The sequence below is a fragment of the Bufo gargarizans genome, chromosome 4 (assembly GCF_014858855.1).
Source record: "Bufo gargarizans isolate SCDJY-AF-19 chromosome 4, ASM1485885v1, whole genome shotgun sequence".
Lineage (NCBI taxonomy): Eukaryota > Metazoa > Chordata > Amphibia > Anura > Bufonidae > Bufo > Bufo gargarizans.
Genome location: NC_058083.1, coordinates 195,057,820 through 195,077,761, shown reverse-complemented (window position 1 = coordinate 195,077,761; position 19,942 = coordinate 195,057,820). Strand labels below are relative to the sequence as shown.

Genomic DNA, 19,942 nt, shown 5'->3' with positions numbered 1-19,942 from the left:
GATCTGCCATTTGGGCAGTGAAACCCGACTGACCCAGTATGTTCACACACCGTTCAGAATGCGACGGATGTGCCGCAACCTGAACATTTCTCTGCTCCTATGATGGGATGGAAAAACTGAACTCCTGAAAAAGGCTACAGGCACACGACCGGATGTGGTTTGCGGTCCGCAAAACAAGGATACAGCCTGCGCCCCTTCTGCAACTTACGGAACGTAACAGGAAGCCTATTATAGACATGTCCTATTCTTGTCCGCAAAACGGACAAGAATAGGACATGTCTCATAATTTTTGCGGGGTCACGGAACAGAGCAACAGATGCGGACCCATTAAAATGAATGGTTCCGTTCCGTATAAGGAACGCAAAAAACATTTGTGTAAATGAGCCCTAATGCAGATGTGAACTCGGCCCAAATTTACATCTGTGCGGCGGTTTCTGGTCATAACAGAAACCATCATAATGAATTGGATCCTAAAGGCTTGTGAAGGACCCCACTGAGTTCGGGCATTCACATGAACGTAAGCCGCCCGTCCTGCGGACCACAAATGCACGGGCACCGGCTGTGTGAATCCTGTATTGCCGCGCGGACCCATTCACTTAAATGGATCCGTGATCCTCAATATATGTCAAAAGATAGGACATGTGCGTCCGTTTTGCACCTCGCCATATCTTGAGGACCCATTCAAGTGACATGGCAGATGCCCGTATACTACGGACCCGCTGTTTGCGGTCTGCAATATGGGCACGGACTGCCTACGGTCATGTGAATGCACCCTTATGGGGTCCATTATGGTGGCCACTGTTTTGAGGGCAGAAACAGCACAGCACGCTGATTGTATCGTAACTCTATGCTTAGGGCTCATGCACATGACCGTATGTACTTGGCGGTTCGCAGAAAACACAGATGACGTCCATGTACATTCTGCATTTTGCGGAATGGAACAGCTGGCCCCTGATAGAACAGTCCTATCCTCGTCCATAAGGACATGCTCTAATTTTTTGCGGAACAGAGATGCGGACATACAAAAACAGAATGCACAGAGTAAGGGCTTGTTCTCACGAACGTATGGGTCCCGTTGCCGTATTGCGGACCGCATATGTGGATCCGCAATAAACAGACACAGTTCCTTGTGCATTCCACATCATGGATGTGGATGCATTCACTTGAATGGGTCCGCAAATCCAGAAATGCGGAACGGAAGCATGGAACGGAAACCCACGGAAGCACTACGGAGTGCTTCTGTGGGGTTCCGTTCAGCACAAAGATAGAACATGTCCTATCTTTTTGCGGAACGGAGGGATGTGGACCCATTCAAGTTGAATGGATCTGGATCCGTCTCGGAGGCCTCACGAATGTTCTCTGTGCATTGCAAACCGCAAATTGCGGCCCCAATGCACGGAACGGAACCCATACGTTCGTGTGAACAAACCCTAACTTCCATTTTTTTTTGCTGCCACATTGAAATGAATAGTTCCGCATACGGTCCGCAAAAAAAACGGAACCCTTAATATCAGGATATGGCTACATACACACGACCGTATGTGTTCTGTGGTCCGCAAAATGCGGATCCACCCCAAAAAAACGGATGACATCTGTATGTCATAATTTATTTTTTTTTTGCGGATCCATTGTAAGGCCTCATGCACACGACGGTTTTGGTGGTCCGCAACTTAGCCGGATTTTTTGCGGCTCGGGTGCAGACCCATTCACTTCAATGGGGCCGCAAAAGATACGGACAGCATCCGTTGCACCGTTCCGTGGCCCCGCCCCAAAAATATAGCATGTCCTATTCTTGTCCGTTTTGCGGACAAAAATAGGCATGTCTACAATGGGCCGCCCGTTCCGCAAATTGCGGAAGGCACACATGCGGTTTACGTCTTTTTCGGATCCGCGGTTTGCGGACCGCGAAAAATGGCACGGTCGTGTGCATGAGGCCTAACAATGCCTAAAATGGACAAGAATAGGACATGTTCTATTTTTTTTGCGGGGCTACGGAACCGACATACGGATGTGGACAGCACACGGTGCGCTGTCCGCATTTTTTGCGGACCCATTGAAATGAATGGGTCCGCATCCTATCCGCAAAGAAAAAAGGAACGGACATGGAAACAAAATACGTTCGTGTGCATGAGGCCTATGTCTACCATTACAGAAAGGACATGTATGGGTGGGATCAGGCAGCAGAAGGGCACCTGGTGCCAGTGTGAGGGCAGGACCTCCTGCCAGTAGTATCATTGGCACACCCGGAATGTGCAGTGTTTGCCCCGGGCTGTATCTTCAGACAATGTACAATTCACACCAGGGATCACATGCGCTCAGCTGACCCGCAGCTTTCTGGGCGGTGGTCTACTACCTGAGGCAGTCCAGCTGGGAGTTGTAGTCCCACCAGCCGCCCTGCAGTCACAGGCTGAAGACACAGTGACTGTCACATGATGGTGGCACCTACACGACAGGGGACACTTCCTGGTGATATCTTGAACTGGGGATGTGCTGTGCTGAGGCTCACACTCTAGCGGGTCACACAGAGCAGGACTGCGGGTGACACTCAGTGGGCTGGAGAGGACGTGTTCCTGTCACTGTACACACTGTGCGTGTTTCCTGCGTGCGGAGTGACGGACTATGGATGAGCGGAGCCCGCTGGTCACCTACAAGCTCAGCCTGTCCACGGAGGAGCGCGGCAGAAATGTCCCGTCCCGTGGCAGCGGGCAGCGCGCGGGCACCCGCAAACTCTCCACCTTCCTGGGGGTGGTGGTGCCCACCCTGCTGGCTATGTTCAGTGTGGTGCTCTTCCTCAGGATAGGTAAGTTGTAGGCGCCGTGCCCCCATAACTGTGGCCCTGCTGTTTGTATGTTCAGGCATGTGGTGCATACGTTACATATGGGTCCCCTCTGGCCACTTACCTCAGGCATGTGCTGTGCATACGTTACATATGGGTCCCCTCTGGTCACTTACCTCAGGCATGTGCTGTGCATACGTTACATATGGGTCCCCTCTGGTCACTTACCTCAGGCATGTGCTATGCATACATTACATATGGGTCCCCTCTGGTCACTTACCCAGGCATGTGCTGTGCATACATTACATATGGGTACTCTCTGGTCACTTACCTCAGGCATGTGCTGTGCATACATTACATATGGGTACTCTCTGGTCACTTACCTCAGGCATGTGCTGTGCATACATTACATATGGGTACTCTCTGGTCACTTACCTCAGGCATGTGCTGTGCATACATTACATATGGGTACTCTCTGGTCACTTACCTCAGGCATGTGCTGTGCATACATTACATATGGGTCCCCTCTGGTCACTTACCTCAGGCATGTGCTGTGCATACATTACATATGGGTCCCCTCTGGTCACTTACCTCAGGCATGTGCTGTGCATACGTTACATATGGGTCCCCTCTGGTCACTTACCTCAGGCGTGTGCTGTGCATACATTACATATGTGTCCCCTCGGGTCACTTACCTCAGGCATGTGATGTGCATACATTACATATGGGTCCTCTATGGTCACTTACCTCAGGCATGTGCTGTGCATACATTACACCTATACAGCTCCCCACAGTCTATCCTTGTATACAGGGGATGTATTGTATCTAGGTATACAGTATACAGGAATATTGTATCTAGATGGACAGTATACAGGAATATTGTATCTAGATGGACAGTATACTGGAATATTGTATATAGGTGTGCAGTATACTGGAATATTGTATCTAGATATACAGTATACTGGAATATTGTATCTAGGTGTGCAGTATACAGAAATATTGTATCTAGATATACAGTATACTAGAATATTGTATCTAGGTGTACAGTATACTGGAATATTGTATCTAGATGGACAGTATACAGGAATATTGTATATAGATGTACAGTATACTGAAATATTGTATCTAGATATACAGTATACTAGAATATTGTATCTAGGTATACAGTATACAGGAATATTGTATCTAGATGTACAGTATACTGGAATATTGTATATAGGTGTGCAGTATACTGGAATATTGTATCTAGATATACAGTATACTGGAATATTGTATCTAGGTGTGCAGTATACAGAAATATTGTATCTAGATATACAGTATACTAGAATATTGTATCTAGGTGTACAGTATACTGGAATATTGTATCTAGATGGACAGTATACAGGAATATTGTATATAGATGTACAGTATACTGAAATATTGTATCTAGATGTACAGTATACTGGAATATTGTATCTAGATGTACTGTATACTGGAATATTGTATATAGATGTACAGTATACTGGAATGTTGTATCTAGATGTACAGTATACTGGAATATTGTATCTTGGTGTACAGTATACTGGAATGTTGTATCTAGATGTACAGTATACTGGAATATTGTATCTTGATGTTAGGTATACTGGAATATTGTATCTAGATGTACAGTATACTGGAATATTGTATCTTGGTGTACAGTATACTGGAATGTTGTATCTAGATGTACAGTATACTGGAATATTGTATCTTGGTGTACAGTATACTGGAATATTGTATCTAGATGGACAGTATACTGGAATATTGTATCTTGATGTACAGTATACTGGAATATTGTATCTAGGTGTACGGTATACAGGAATATTGTATCTAGATGTACAGTATACTGGAATATTGTATCTAGGTGTACAGTATACTGGAATATTGTATCTAGATGTACAGTATACAGGAATATTGTATCTAGATATACAGTATACTGGAATATTGTATCTAGATGTACAGTATACTGGAATATTGTATCTAGGTGTACAGTATACAGGAATATTGTATCTAGATGTACAGTATACTGGAATTCACAGTCTGAAAATGAAAGCCGTAGAAGACAAACTGTTGAAAATGTTTCATAAAGACCAAATGGAAAACTGATTTTCAGCCCCAGATAAGTAGAATGCAATAACAATATCCCTCTCACACCAGTAAACCTATGTCTCCACTCTCCTTCCAATGTCTTTAAGAATCCCCTTCCCAACCTCCTCAATAGTCGTAACCGATACCCCTCAGTTCCCTAGTAGTTAGGCAGTTAGCCCCCTCCCCTAACCCTGGTAGACACTCTATTAAAGAGGTTGTACCATCTCAGACATTGGGGGCATATCGTTAGGATATGCCCCCAATGTCTGCTAGGTGCGGGTCTGGCTAAGTTCCAGAGGGCACACCACACGTGCGCAGCTCCCCTCCATTCATACCTGTGGGAACAACGAATTTCCGTCAGCCCCATAGAAGTGAATGGAGTGGTGGGCGCTCTTATGCGGAGTGCCTCCCATTCATTTCAATGGGACTTACAAAAATTGCCAAGCGTAATAGAAATGGAGGGTGACTGCACTTGCGTGATGCACCCTCCGGAACTTTGGCAGGTCCGTTCTAAGTATAGGTGCGGGTCCCAGTTGTGGGACCCACGCCTATCAGACATTAAAGAGGACCTTTCACCAGAATAAAACGTCTAAACTAACTATACAGGCATGTAGAGCGGCGCCCAGGGACCCCCCAGCACTTACTGTTATACCTGGGTGCCGCTCCGTTCTCCCGTTATTGCCTCTTCATAGTTAGGCTCCACCCAGGGGAACCTGCCGTCGGCTCATTCTCCCATGCTGTAGCGCTGGCCAATCACAGTGCTCAGCTCATAGCCTGAGAGAGAAAAAAGCCTCTCAGGCTATGAGCTGAGCGCTGCGATTGGCCAGCGCTGCAGCATGGGAGAAGGAGGCGCTGGCAGGTTCCCCTTGGTGGAGCCTAACTATGAAGATACCGGAGGCAATAACGGGAGAACGGAGCGGCGCCCAGGTATAACAGTAAGTGCTGGGGGGTCCCTGGGCGCCGCTCTAAATGCCTGTATAGTTAGTTTAGAAGTTTTATTCTGGTGAAAGGTCCTCTTTAAGAGCATATCCTAACGATATGCCCCCAGTGTCTGAGATGGGAATATCCCTTTAATATGGAGTTTGACCCTCCTTTGCAGCTAAAAAAGACTCTGCTTTTCTTGGATGACTTTCTAGAAGATTTTGGAGTGTGTCTGTGGGAATTTTTGCTCATTCACCCAGAAGAGCATTTGTGAGGTCAGAGAAGACCTGGCTTGCAGTCTTTGTTCTACTGTAGTTCATCTCAAAGGTGTTTGATAGGTTTGAGGTCAGGAGCCTGTGAAGGCTAGTCAAGTTCTTCCACACTCAACTCATCTAACCGTGCCTTTATGGACCTTGATTTGTGCACTAGAACACAGTCATCCTGGGACAGAAAAGGGCCTTCCCCAAACTCTAACCACAATGTTGGAAGCATTCAATTATCCTAAATGTCTTTGTGTGCTGAAGAATTAAGATTTCCCTTCCCTGGAACTAAGTGCTCTAGGCATTATCCCTCCTTCACCACACTTTACAGTTGGCACAATGCAGGTTAGGCAGGTAACGTTCTCCTGGCACTTGCCAATCCCAAAACCCAAAACTGTGTTCCATCATAAATGACATGGCTCCTCCGGCACTTCAGGCACCCGGCAGATGCTGCTCTTGATGAACCAGGGCCATCATTTAAAAAAAGAATAATGTCACCTTATTGTCACGCTCGTGTGTGGGAGGAAAACACAACACAGAGCATAGGAGGAAAAAGGGGATACCGAAATAAGGCCTGGAAACTAGGGAAGGAAAATGGACACCTTCTAGAGAAAACCCTAACTCCAGTCCTGACAGACAACTAGTATGAACAGGCCCCAAAGGTAGGCAAGTTTATACACCGGATACCTAAAATCCTATCTCTCCCTATAGGACCCTGTAACTAATGTCAGGACTGAGTCTAACTGTTTCTCCAAAGGGAAGGATGAACAGGAGTCTCCCCCAGGCCTAAAGACAAACATCAGGGAAAGGCAACATACACATACAGTTGCAAGAAAAAGTATGTGAATCCTTTGGAATGATATGGATTTCTGCACAAATTGATCATAAAATGTGATCTGATCTTCATCTAAGGCCTCTTTCACACTTGCGTTGTCCGGATCCGGCGTGTACTCCACTTGCCGGAATTACACGCCGGATCCGGAAAAACGCAAGTGTACTGAAAGCATTTGAAGACGGATCCGTCTTCAAAATGCTTTCAGTGTTACTATGGCACCCAGGACGCTATTAAAGTCCTGGTTGCCATAGTAGGAGCGGGGAGCGGTATACATACAGTCCGCGCGGCTCTCGGGGCGCTCCAGAGTGACGTCAGAGCGCCCCATGCGCATGGATGACGTGCCATGCGATCACGTGATCCATGCGCTTGGGGCGCCCTGACGTCACTCTGGAGCGCCCCGGGAGCCGCATGGTAAGTATGCTGCTCCCCCGCTACACTTTACCATGGCTGCCAGGACTTTAGCGTCCCGGCAGCCATGGTAACCATTGAGAAAAAGCTAAACATCGCATCCGGCAATGCGCCGAAACGACGTTTAGCTTAAGGCCGGATCCGGATCAGTGCCTTTCAATGGGCATTAATTCCGGATCCGGCCTTGCGGCAAGTCTTCAGGATTTTTGGCCGGAGCAAAAAGCGCAGCATGCTGCAGTATTTTCTCCGGCCAAAAAACGTTCCGTTCCGGAACTAAAGACATCCTGATGCATCCTGAACGGATTTCACTCCATTCAGAATGCATTAGGATAATCCTGATCAGGATTCTTCCGGCATAGAGCCCCGACGACGGAACTCTATGCCGGAAGAAAAGAACGCAAGTGTGAAAGAGCCCAAAGTCACAACAATAGACAATCACAGTCTGCTTAAACTAATAACACACAAATAATTAAATGTTACCATGTTTTTATTGAACACTCCATGTAAACTTTCACAGTGCAGGTGGAAAAAGTATGTGAACCCCTTTACTAATGACATCTCCAAGAGCTAATTGGAGTGAGGTGTCAGCCAACTGGAGTCCAATCAATTATATAAGATTGGAGGTGTTTGTTACAGCTGCCCTGCCCTATAAAAAACACGGACACCAGTTCTGGGTTTGCTTTTCACAAGAAGCATTGCCTGATGTGAATGATGCCTCGCACAAAAGAGCTCTCAGAAGACCTACGATTAAGAATTGTTGACTTGCATAAAGCTAGAAAGGGTTATAAAAGTATCTCCAAAAGCCTTGCTGGTCATCAGTCCACGGTAAGACAAATTGTCTATAGATGGAGAAAGTTCAGCACTGCTGCTACTCTCCCTAGGAGTGGCCATCCTGTAAAGATAACTGCAAGAGCACAGCGCAGACTGCTCAATGAGGTGAAGAAGAATCCTAGAGTGTCAGCTAAAGACTTACAAAAGTCTCTGGCATATGCTAACATTCCTGTTAAACACTAAATACGTAAAACACTAAACAAGAATGGATTTCATGGGAGGATACCACAAAGGAAGCCCCTGCTGTCCCAAAAAAACATTGCTGCACGTTTACAGTTTGCACAAGAGCACCTGGATGTTTCACAGCAGTACTGGCAAAATATTCTGTGGGCAGATGAAACCAAAGTTGAGTTATTTGGAAGAAACACACAACACTATGTGTGGAGAAAAAGAGGCACAGCACACCTAACATCAAAACCTCATCCCAACTGTGAAGTACGGTGGTGTGGGCATCATGGTTTGGGGCTGCTTTGCTGCGTCAGGGCCTGGACGGATTGCTATCATCGAAGGAAAAATAAATTCCCAAGTTTATCAAGACATTTTGCAGGAGAACTTAAGGCCATCTGTGCACCAGCTGAAGCTCAACAGAAGATGGGTGTTGCAACAGGACAACGACCCAAAGCATAGAAGTAAATCAACAACAGAATGGCTTAAACAGAAGAAAATACACCTTTTAGAGTGGCCCAGTCAGAGTCCTGACCTCAACCCGATTGAGATGCTGTGGCATGACCTCAAGAAAGTGATTCACACCAGACATCCCAAGAATATTGCTGAACTGAAACAGTTCTGTAAAGAGGAATGGTCAAGAATTACTCCTGACCGTTGTGTACGTCTGATCTGCAACTACAGGAAACGTTTGGTTGAAGTTATTGCTGCCAAAGGAGGTTTAACCAGTTATTAAATCCAAGGGTTCACATACTTTTTCCACCTGCACTGTAAATGTTTACATGGTGTGTTCAATAAAAACATGGTAACATTTAATTCTTTGTGTGTTATTAGTTTAAGCAGACTGTGATTGTCTATTGTTGTGACTTAGATGAAGATCAGATCACATTTTATGACCCATTTGTGCAGAAATCCATATCATTCCAAAGGGTTCACATACTTTTTCTTGCAACTGTATATATAAACAAAATACAAAAGGGAAAGGAAACACTTATCTTCAATGAAGCTTTGGTAGCACTAGGAACTCAGCCGAGATCCACACAGCAGCAATCCACAACTCCAACAGAAGCTATAAATCGCATAACATAGTGGGAGAAACAACAGTAAATAGAGAAGGTTAAAGGGAGTCTTTCACCTAAAATGACCATTATACACCACAAACATCATGATATCCATTACATTCCCCATATTATAATCTTACCTTTCATATTGCTGTCCGTCGCCTATTCTCTCTTAAAAACGCTTTTATTCCATATGCTAATTAGGTTCTGAAGGTGCCCAGGGGCGGCGTTTATGCGGCCGGTGCCCAGGCTCCACGGCGCTGTTCAAATCAAACCCCTCCCCTTTCACCCCTCTGGCCCGCCCTCGGTTATTCAGATACCATCCTCTAGTCAATGACAAATCCGGCGCCTGCGCACTCCATTACCCACTAGGGCAGAGGCAGCAGAGCGTTTAATCCGCATGCGCCGGCCCGTACATCCCCATCTAGCCGGCGGAAGTAAACTGCCAAAATATCGGCATGTACGGCCGGCGCATGCGCATTAAACGCTCTGCTGCCTCTGCCCTAGTGGGTAATGGAGTGCGCAGGCGCCGGATTTGTCATTGACTGGAGGATGGTATCTGAAGAACCGAGGGCGGGCCAGAGGGGTGAAAGGGGAGGGGTTTGATTTGAACAGCGCCGTGGAGCCTGGGCACCGGCCGCATAAACGCCGCCCCTGGGCACCTTCAGAACCTAATTAGCATATGGAATAAAAGCGTTTTTAAGAGAGAATAGGCGACGGACAGCAATATGAAAGGTAAGATTAGAATATGGGGAATGTAATGGATATCATGATGTTTGTGGTGTATAATGGTCATTTTAGGTGAAAAACTCTCTTTAAATGACCATAACAGCCACACTCGGGGAAAAAACAACACAGACGTCATTTGATCCAAAAGTAAAACATGTCAGATAAAACCACGAGTTGCCAGTAGATCTCCTGCCACCGGTCGCTGGAACGTCTGTACGTCCCGGTATGTCCGTGACACTTATTGAGCATGCAACCCACTCCTAATCATGGCTTCTCAAGGGCTCTCTGGTTTCCTCCTGAAACCTGAGAAGCCCATTAAAAAAGTTTATAATTTTTTGTAACCCAAAATGGTGCCATTAAAAATTAATACTCATCCTGCAAAAATAATGAATGTGACGAGAATATGAAAGAGAAATGCTTGAGCCTCAGTAGGCCTGGTTGTTAAGAGGTTAAAGAGTCTTAAAGGGACACTGACAGGCCCAATTAGCATATTTAGGTATATATATGTCAGTACAGGTCTTCTAAAGTCTATTAAAATCATCTAAGTAGCCCCCCTGTCCACCTTATAAATACCGAAATATAAAGTTTTATAACCTGCTTGTCCGGTCACCAATCTGCCCAAGGGGCGGCGTTTCATGTCAAAATGCGCCCAGCCAGCCGCTCCCAACTGCCGTTCTGAAGCCCCGCCCAGCTCATCAATATTCACTTCGCTGGGCGGCGGCTACAACTCTCCCGACTCACGATCCTGCGCATGGCCCATTCAATCCTCTGGGCACGTCCTCCGTCCAATCTTCAGCGCATGCGCCCGGCCGGGGTCACATCGCGCCTGCATACAGATCGCTGCAGCCACTGCTTTATGCGCATGCGCCGGGCACTTGAGTCGGGAGAGTTGTAGCCGCCGCCCAGCTAAGTGAATATTGATGAGCGGGGGCGGGGCTTCAAATATGCTAATTGGGCCTGTCAGTGTCCCTTTAAAACATCAGTTTGGATATCAGCCAAACCAGAGTCTTCTCCAAAAGGACGAGACATCAACCTGTAGACACTTGCCACATCTACAGGGGACATTAGAGAGACAGTTTTATTCCTTTTGGAGGAGAGCTAGTTAACATTCTTCCAGGGAGCATTGCCTTTAACCCCTTAAGGACACGGCCATATTTCACCTTAAGGACCAGCCCATTTTTTGCAAATCTGACCAGTGTCACTTTATGTGTGAATAACTTTAAATCACTTTTACTTATCCAGGCCATTCTGAGATTGTTTTTCGTCACATATTGTACTTTAGGACACTGGTAAAATGGAGTTAAAAAAAAAACCATTTTTATTTATAAAAAAATACCAATTTTACAAAAAATGAGGAAAAATTAGCAAATTTCCAAGTTTCAATTTCTCTACTTCTATAATACATAGTAATACCTCCAAAAATAGTTATTAATTTACATTCCCCATATGTCTACTTCATGTTTGGATCATTTTGGAAATGATATTTGATTTTTTGGGAATGTTACAAGGCTTAGAAGTTTAGAAGCAAATCTTGAAATTATTCTGAAATTTTAAAAAACCCACTTTTCAAGGACCAGTTCAGGGCTGAAGTCCATCCTTGTGAGGCTTACATAATAGAAACCACCCCCAAAAAAACCCGTTCTAGAAACTACACCCCTCAAGGTATTTAAAACTGATTTTACAAACTTTGTTAACCTTTCTGCTTTTTTGGCAGATTTCCCATTTAAATCCATTTTTTCCAGTTACACAGCAAGGCTTAATAGCCAAACAAAACTCAATATTTATGACCCTGATTCTGTAGTTTACAGAAACAGCCCATATGTGGTTGTAAACTGCTGTACGAACACACAGTATTGCGCAGAAGGAAAGGAATTCCATACGGTTTTTGAAAGGCAGATTTTGCTGGACTGTTTTTTTGACACCTTGTCCTATTTGAAGCCCCCCTGATGCACCCCTAGAGTAGAAACTTCAAAAAAGTGACCACTATTTTAGAAACTATATCCCTCAAGGTATTCAAAACTTATTTTACAAAATGTGTTAACCCTTTAGTAGAGTTGAGCGGACACCTGGATGTTCGGGTTCGAGAAGTTCGGCCGAACTTCCCGGAAATGTTCGGGTTCGGGATCCGAACCCGATCCGAACTTTGTCCCGAACCCCATTGAAGTCAATGGGGACCCGAACTTTTCGGCACTAAAAAGGCTGTAAAACAGCCCAGGAAAGAGCTAGAGGGCTGCAAAAGGCAGCAACATGTAGGTAAATCCCCTGCAAACAAACGTGGATAGGGAAATTAATAAAAATAAAAATAAAATAAATAAAAATTAACCAATATCAATTGGAGAGAGGTTCCATAGCAGAGAATCTGGCTTCACATCACCCACCACTGGAACAGTCCATTCTCAGATATTTAGGCCCCGGCACCCAGGCAGAGGAGAGAGGTCCCGTAACAGAGAATCTGGCTTCATGTCAGCAGAGAATCAGTCTGCATGTCATAGCAGAGAATCAGGCTTCACGTCAGCCACCACTGCAACAGTCCATTGTCATATATTTAGGCCCAGCACCCAGGCAGAGGAGAGAGGTCCCGTAACAGAGAATCTGGCTTCATGTCAGCAGAGAATCAGTCTGCATGTCATAGCAGAGAATCAGGCTTCACGTCAGCCACCACTGCAACAGTCCATTGTCATATATTTAGGCCCAGCACCCAGGCAGAGGAGAGAGGTCCCGTAACAGAGAATCTGTCTTCATGTCAGCAGAGAATTAGTCTGCATGTCATAGCAGAGAATCAGGCTTCACGTCAGCCACCACTGCAACAGTCCATTGTCATAAATTTAGGCCCAGCACCCAGGCAGAGGAGAGAGGTCCCGTAACAGAGAATCTGTCTTCATGTCAGCAGAGAATCAGTCTGCATGTCATAGCAGAGAATCAGGCTTCACGTCACCCAACATTGGAACAGTCCATTGGCATATATTTAGGCCCAGGCAGAGGAGAGAGGTCCCGTGACAGAGAATCTGTCTTCATGTCAGCAGAGAATTAATCTGCATGTCATATGTCATAGCAGAGAATCAGGCTTCATGTCAGCCACCACTGCAACAGTCCATTGGCATATATTTAGGCCCAGCACCCAGGCAGAGGAGAGAGGTCCCGTAACAGAGAATCTGGCTTCATGTCAGCAGAGAATTAGTCTGCATGTAATAGCAGAGAATCAGGCTTCACATCACCCACCACTGGAACAGTCCATTGTCAGATATTTAGGCCCAGCACCCAGGCAGAGGAGAGAGGTCCCGTAACAGAGAATCTGGCTTCATGTCAGCAGAGAATTAGTCTGCATGTCATAGCAGAGAATCAGGCTTCACGTCAGCCACCACTGCAACAGTCCATTGTCATATATTTAGGCCCAGCACCCAGGCAGAGGAGAGAGGTCCCGTAACAGAGAATCTGGCTTCATGTCAGCAGAGAATCAGTCTGCATGTCATAGCAGAGAATCAGGCTTCACGTCAGCCACCACTGCAACAGTCCATTGTCATATATTTAGGCCCAGCACCCAGGCAGAGGAGAGAGGTCCCGTAACAGAGAATCTGTCTTCATGTCAGCAGAGAATTAGTCTGCATGTCATAGCAGAGAATCAGGCTTCACGTCAGCCACCACTGCAACAGTCCATTGTCATATATTTAGGCCCAGCACCCAGGCAGAGGAGAGAGGTCCCGTAACAGAGAATCTGGCTTCATGTCAGCAGAGAATCAGTCTGCATGTCATAGCAGAGAATCAGGCTTCACGTCACCCAACATTGGAACAGTCCATTGGCATATATTTAGGCCCAGGCACCCAGGCAGAGGAGAGAGGTCCCGTAACAGAGAATCTGTCTTCATGTCAGCAGAGAATTAGTCTGCATGTCATAGCAGAGAATCAGGCTTCACGTCAGCCACCACTGCAACAGTCCATTGTCATATATTTAGGCCCAGCACCCAGGCAGAGGAGAGAGGTCCCGTAACAGAGACTCTGGCTTCATGTCAGCAGAGAATCAGTCTGCATGTCATAGCAGAGAATCAGGCTTCACGTCACCCAACATTGGAACAGTCCATTGGCATATATTTAGGCCCAGGCACCCAGGCAGAGGAGAGAGGTCCCGTAACAGAGAATCTGTCTTTATGTCAGCAGAGAATTAGTCTGCATGTCATTGCAGAGAATCAGGCTTCACGTCAGCCACCACTGCAACAGTCCATTGGCATATATTTAGGCCCAGCACCCAGGCAGAGGAGAGAGGTCCCGTAACAGAGAATCTGTCTTCATGTCAGCAGAGAATTAGTCTGCATGTCATAGCAGAGAATCAGGCTTCACGTCAGCCACCAGTGCAACAGTCCATTGGCATATATTTAGGCCCAGGCACCCAGGCAGAGGAGAGAGGTCCCGTAACAGAGAATCTGTCTTCATGTCAGCAGAGAATTAGTCTGCATGTCATTGCAGAGAATCAGGCTTCACGTCAGCCACCACTGCAACAGTCCATTGGCATATATTTAGGCCCAGCACCCAGGCAGAGGAGAGAGGTCCCGTAACAGAGAATCTGTCTTCATGTCAGCAGAGAATTAGTCTGCATGTCATAGCAGAGAATCAGGCTTCACGTCAGCCTCCAGTGCAACAGTCCATTGGCATATATTTAGGCCCAGCACCCAGGCAGAGGAGAGAGGTCCCGTAACAGAGAATCTGTCTTCATGTCAGCAGAGAATTAGTCTGCATGTCATAGCAGAGAATCAGGCTTCACGTCAGCCACCACTGCAACAGTCCATTGTCAGATATTTAGGCCCAGGCACCCAGGCAGAGGAGAGAGGTCCCGTAACAGAGAATCTGTCTTCATGTCAGCAGAGAATTAGTCTGCATGTCATAGCAGAGAATCAGGCTTCACGTCAGCCACCACTGCAACAGTCCATTGGCATATATTTAGGCCCAGCACCCAGGCAGAGGAGAGAGGTCCCGTAACAGAGAATCTGTCTTCATGTCAGCAGAGAATTAGTCTGCATGTCATAGCAGAGAATCAGGCTTCACGTCAGCCACCACTGCAACAGTCCATTGGTATATATTTAGGCCCAGCACCCAGGCAGAGGAGAGAGGTCCCGTAACAGAGAATCTTGCTTCATGTCAGCAAAGAATCAGTCTGCATGTCATAGCAGAGAATCAGGCTTCACGTCAGCCAACATTGGAACAGTCCATTGGCATATATTTAGGCCCCGACACCCAGACAGAGGAGAGGTTCATTCAACTTTGGGTAGCCTCGCAATATAATGGTAAAATGAAAATAAAAATAGGATTGAATGAGGAAGTGCCCTGGAGTACAATAATATATGGTTAAGGGGAGGTAGTTAATGTCTAATCTGCACAAGGGATGGACAGGTCCTGTGGGATCCATGCCTGGTTCATTTTTATGAACGTCAGCTTGTCCACATTGGCTGTAGACAGGCGGCTGCGTTTGTCTGTAATGACGCCCCCTGCCGTGCTGAATACACGTTCAGACAAAACGCTGGCCGCCGGGCAGGCCAGCACCTCCAAGGCATAAAAGGCTAGCTCTGGCCACGTGGACAATTTAGAGACCCAGAAGTACGTGGAGGGGTGTGCACACGTACTGTTCCACCATGTTAGTGAAATGTTGCCTCCTACTAACACGTTGCGTATCAGGTGGTGGTGCAGTTAGCTGTGGCGTGTTGACAAAACTTTTCCACATCTCTGCCATGCTAACCCTGCCCTCAGAGGAGCTGGCCGTGACACAGCTGCCTTGGCGACCTCTTGCTCCTCCTCTGCCTTGGCCTTGGGGTTCCACTTGTTCCCCTGTGACATTTGGGAATGCTCTCAGTAGCGCGTCTACCAACGTGCGCTTGTACTCGCGCATCTTCCTATCACGCTCCAGTGCAGGAAGTAAGGTGGGCACATTGTCTTTGTACCGTGGATCCAGCAGGGTGGCAACCCAGTAGTCCGCACACGTTAAAATGTGGGCAACTCTGCTGTCGTTGCGCAGGCACTGCAGCATGTAGTCGCTCATGTGTGCCAGGCTGCCCAGGGGTAAGGACAAGCTGTCCTCTGTGGGAGGCATATCGTCATTGTCCTGCCTTTCCCCCCAGCCACGCACCAGTGATGGGCCCGAGCTGCGTTGGGTGCCACCCCGCTGTGACTATGCTTCATCCTCATCCTCCTCCACCTCCTCCTCATCCTCGTCCTCCTCGTCCTCCAGTAGTGGGCCCTGGCTGGCCACATTTGTACCTGGCCTCTGCTGTTGCAAAAAACCTCCCTCTGAGTCACTTCGAAGAGACTGGCCTGAAAGTGCTAAAAATGACCCCTCTTCCTCCTCCTCCTGGGCCACCTCCTCTTCCATCATCGCCCTAAGTGTTTTCTCAAGGAGACATAGAAGTGGTATTGTAACGCTGATAACGGCGTCATCGCCACTGGCCATGTTGGTGGAGTACTCGAAACAGCGCAACAGGGCACACAGGTCTCGCATGGAGGCCCAGTCATTGGTGGTGAAGTGGTGCTGTTCCGCAGTGCGACTGACCCGTGCGTGCTGCAGCTGAAACTCCACTATGGCCTGCTGCTGCTCGCACAGTCTGTCCAGCATGTGCAAGGTGGAGTTCCACCTGGTGGGCACATCGCATATGAGGCGGTGAGCGGGAAGGCCGAAGTTACGCTGTAGCGCAGACAGGCGAGTAGCGGCAGGATGTGAACGCCGGAAGCTCGAACAGACGGCCCGCACTTTATGCAGCAGCTCTGAAATGTCGGGGTAGTTGTGAATGAACTTCTGCACCACCAAATTCAGCACATGCGCCAGGCAAGGGATGTGCGTCAAACCGGCTAGTCCCAGAGCTGCAACGAGATTTCGCCCATTATCGCACACCACCAGGCCGGGCTTGAGGCTCACCGGCAGCAACCACTCGTCGGTCTGTTGTTCTATACCACGCCACAACTCCTGTGCGGTGTGGGGCCTGTCCCCCAAACATATGAGTTTCAGAATGGCCTGCTGACGTTTACCCCGGGCTGTGCTGAAGTTGGTGGTGAAGGTGTGTGGCTGACTGGATGAGCAGGTGGAAGAAGAGGAGGAGGAAGCCGAGAAGGAGGAGGTGGCAACAGGAGGCAAAGAATGTTGCCCTGCGATCCTTGGCGGCGGAAGGACGTGCGCCAAACAGCTCTCCGCCTGGGGCCCAGCTGCCACTACATTTACCCAGTGTGCAGTTAGGGAGATATAGCGTCCCTGGCTGTGCTTACTGGTCCACGTATCTGTGGTTAGGTGGACCTTGCTACAGATGGAGTTGCACAGTGCACACTTGATTTTATCGGATACTTGGTTGTGCAGGGAAGGCACGGCTCTCTTGGAGAAGTAGTGGCAGCTGGGAACAACATACTGTGGGACAGCAAGCGACATGAGCTGTTTGAAGCTGTCTGTGTCCACCAGCCTAAATGACAGCATTTCATAGGCCAGTAGTTTAGAAATGCTGGCATTCAGGGCCAGGGATCGAGGGTGGCTAGGTGGGAATTTACGCTTTCTCTCAAATGTTTGTGAGATGGAGAGCTGAACGCTGCCGTGTGACATGGTTGAGATGCTTGGTGACGGAGGTGGTGGTGTTGGTGGTACATCCTCTGTTTGCTGGGTGGCAGGTGCCAACGTTCCTCCAGAGGCGGAGGAAGAGGCCGAGGCGGCAGCAGCAGCAGAAGAGGCCGAGGCGGCAGCAGCAGAAGAGGTAGCAGGGGGAGCCTGAGTGACTTCCTTGTTTTTAAGGTGTTTACTCCACTGCAGTTCATGCTTTGCATGCAGGTGCCTGGTCATGCAGGTTGTGCTAAGGTTCTGTCACGAGGGTATCGAGAACCACGCCTGACTCCGTTATACCCGGGGTCAGGAAGTCGCAGCGGTTGGCTGCACGCTCTATTTAAGATAGGGCTGTTTTCCTTATGGTAGCTTTCTGAGTTTGCTTTGCAAACCCTTTTGGCTCACTCAGGGATCCGTAGCTCCTTCTCCTCAGCTGTTCCTTGTCCAGCACTCCCAAACCTCCTTATATTCCCCTCTCACACTTCTCTGGTTGCCAGAGATAGAGCTTCCTGCCTGGACATCTATCCTGACCCACTGGAGCTGTGTTGCTGCGTTCTCTGACTGTTGATTCAGAACGCTACCCTCCGGATCCCTGTTGGACCTTTGTGGACTGCTGTGGTCGTCCACCTGGGTGTTTGTGTTTGTCTGTGTTTGTCTGTCCTCTCCCTGGTGTTTCCCTCTTAGTGCAGTGGTGCGGACTAGCGATCCCACCGGCCCGTTCACTATCTAGGGCTCATTTCAGGGAAAGCCAGGGTTTAGGCACTTGATCGCCGCACGGGTGAGGAACCCGTCTAGGGACGTCAGGGCAGTCAGGTGCCAGCCGCAAGGTGAGTTAGGGGTCACCACCTTTCCCTCTCCCTTGGGCAGGGCTTTCCCTGTTTTCCTCCCTGTGCGTGACACCGGTCATTACAGGTTCAGAACGTTAATGCCTCGCTTCAGGCTCTGATGGCACAGCGTGCAAACCACTCGGGTCTTGTCGTCAGCACATTGTTTGAAGAAGTGCCATGCCAGGGAACTCCTTGAAGCTGCCTTTGGGGTGCTCAGATGGCGGCGGTCAGTAGCAGGCAGAGTCTCTTGGCGGCGGGTGTTCTGCTTTTGCCCACTGCTCCCTCTTTTGCTACGCTGTTGGCTCGGTCTCACCACTGCCTCTTCCTCCGAACTGTGAAAGTCAGTGGCACGACCTTCATTCCATGTGGGGTCTAGGACCTCATCGTCCCCTGCATCGTCTTCCTCCCTGACCTCCTGTTCAGTCTGCACTCTGCAGAAAGACGCAGCAGTTGGCACCTGTGTTTCGTCATCATCAGAGACGTGCTGAGGTGGTATTCCCATGTCCTCATCATCAGGAAACATAAGTGGTTGTGCGTCAGTGCATTCTATGTCTTCCACCGCTGGGGAAGGGCTAGGTGGATGCCCTTGGGAAACCCTGCCAGCGGAGTCTTCAAACAGCATAAGAGACTGCTGCATAACTTGAGTCTCAGACAGTTTCCCTGGTATGCATGGGGGTGATGTGACAGACTGATAAGCTTGGTTTTCAGGCGCCATCTGTGCGCTTTCTGCAGAAGACTGGGTGGGAGATAATGTAAACGTGCTGGATCCACTGTCGGCCAACCAATTGACTAATGCCTGTACCTGCTCAGGCCTTACCATCCTTAGAACAGCATTGGGCCCCACCATATATCGCTGTAAATTCTGGCGGCTACTGGGACCTGAGGTAGTTGGTACACTAGGACGTGTGGATGTGGCAGAACGGCCACGTCCTCTCCCAGCACCAGAGGGTCCACTAACACCACCACGACCATGTCCACGTCCGCGTCCCTTACTAGATGTTTTCCTCATTGTTATCGTTCACCACAACAACAAAAATATTATTTGGCCCAATGTATTGAATTCAAATTCAGGCCTTTTTTTACAGACACCTAACACTATCTATTTAGGTACCGTATTACACTAATGCAGGCACAGCAGTAACCACAGATTTAGCTGAATATAAATTTGAGGCCTAGTATTTAGGCGCTGGGTGACAGGTATAGGTTTACTGACAGAATTCGACTTGGAAATGCACAGTAGCGTGTGTGTGAAGTTATTCAGAATGACCCTATGTGCACCTTGAATCTGATATACCCTTTTAGGGATAAATTTAAGGTAGGCCTGATACAGCAGAAACCACTAAATTAGGAAATTGCTAAATTGGGAATTGTATTTCAACCCAGAACAAAAAATGTGCTTTGACGGACACTAAATAACTTGACCAGCCACACCAGTAACGACAGATTTAGCTGACTATAAATTTGAGGCCTA

The 19,942-nt window shown here is 47.9% G+C and overlaps 1 protein-coding gene across 1 annotated transcript in view; it reads left to right on the top strand.

Moving 5' to 3' along the window:
* The first annotated feature begins 2,281 nt into the window (after nucleotides 1-2,281).
* LOC122933809 (solute carrier family 12 member 9-like) overlaps nucleotides 2,282-19,942 on the top strand; it is a 315,690-nt gene continuing 298,029 nt past the window's right edge. Inside the window, exon 1 of the mRNA XM_044288844.1 lies at nucleotides 2,282-2,800. Within this exon, the coding sequence (XP_044144779.1) occupies nucleotides 2,620-2,800 (181 nt within the window). The 5' untranslated portion in view covers nucleotides 2,282-2,619. The remainder of the gene's footprint in view (nucleotides 2,801-19,942) is intronic.